At 46.1% G+C, this 1370-nt stretch overlaps 1 protein-coding gene across 1 annotated transcript in view; it reads right to left on the bottom strand.

The window, feature by feature from the left end:
* Nucleotides 1-777: 777 nt before the first annotated feature.
* Nucleotides 778-1370, bottom strand: part of Pmar_PMAR016754 (hypothetical protein) — a gene marked incomplete at both ends in the record, with an annotated part of 726 nt that continues 133 nt past the window's right edge. Inside the window, 3 exons of the mRNA XM_002769923.1 lie at nucleotides 778-857; nucleotides 889-1125; nucleotides 1159-1370. Coding sequence (XP_002769969.1) covers nucleotides 778-857; nucleotides 889-1125; nucleotides 1159-1370 — 529 coding nt within the window. The remainder of the gene's footprint in view (nucleotides 858-888; nucleotides 1126-1158) is intronic.

The raw sequence follows: 1370 nt of genomic DNA, 5'->3' as shown, positions 1-1370 counted from the left end.
GAGCGATATATACAGCTGTGACACAATTAATGTCCCTTAACATGCCCCCCCTTCGAAATGAGCGAGGCGAAGCTTGTCATAAGCCGCAGGATCAAATCTCTCGGGAGGCCGACTAATACGGGTAGAACGCCGAATAGGGGCATCTGAGCTATCACTAGGAAGACTCATATAATTGTCACTAGAAGTCTCATCATCATTATCATCAATATCATTTTGAGTCTCTTCGACTTCTGCTTCAAATTGATAACATGGACTCCATATATATACTCCGAGTATCAATTGGCTTGATGGGAATGATCGCAGCGCCTTGAATATCCGGATAATCAGACGACGGGTCTCCGGATGGAGGGAGAAGTCGGACTTGAGATGGATGGACTACTGTAGCGGTCTCTGAATCCAATGATGTAATCTCGAGCCTCGAAGGCGATAGTATCCGAGAGACGACGAAACCTTCCGAACTGAATATCGGGGTAGTATTAGGGAAGGCACTGTACTTGACCCTTTTCAATACCAGATCGCCAATCACAAACCCAATCTTGGAGTCATTGTCATTTGGCAGTATACTAGCGCTTTTTGTAGTATGCCAGGTCATAGAATTACCAAAGAATAATGAGGCAGGTCTCTGATGATGAGCTGAATGAGGGATGGAGTTGTAGATGTGAACAGCTCTTTGTAGCCAAGATACGACAATTGGATGAGAGACAGTACCTCGATTATGGTGTTGATATTGTAGTTGTAAGCATAATATAGATTGGCGTAGAAGTCGATGGAATCGCTCTATAGCCCCATTAGTCTCTGGCTGATTAGGGATAGAGTACTTTTGGATGACCTCTCGCTCTTGGAAGAACCTCTGGAGCCTGGCAGATCGGAAAACCGCAGAGTTATCACAATAGACTTCCTTAGGCAATGGACAGAGAGTGAAGTACAGTTCGAAGGCCTTCAGAACGCTGTCAGTATTTTCCCCGCCCTTCAGTTCGAAGGCGAAGGCAAATCGTGAGAAACCATCAATAATGGTAAGAACCGGGCCGAGTTGAGCATGGGGATGTGTGACGTCGAAGTATAGACGCTCCAATGGCTTGTTGAGATGACGGGTCAAAGAACCCGTGTGGGGATGCTTCGCAGCACCTGCAGAAGGTTTTGCTTGAATACATACTTTACATGAAGATAGATGTGAGTAGACATCCTTATCCATAGCTGGCCAGTAGTAATGCTTGGACAGCTCGTGTCGTATCTTGGGAGCTCCTGCATGATTGAACTCCTCGTGAATGTCGGCAATAAGACGACCTCGTTTGGATCGTCGAGGAATAGGAACAGTAACCCGATAGCCAACATCAACAGGGACATAACTTCGGTAAACCAAACCGTTCTTG

The sequence above is a fragment of the Perkinsus marinus genome (genome assembly GCF_000006405.1).
Source record: "Perkinsus marinus ATCC 50983 genomic scaffold scf_1104296964394, whole genome shotgun sequence".
Taxonomy (NCBI): Eukaryota; Perkinsozoa; order Perkinsida; family Perkinsidae; genus Perkinsus; species Perkinsus marinus.
The sequence above is the reverse complement of the archived record's forward strand: the minus strand, read 5'-3'. Positions and strand labels throughout refer to the sequence as shown.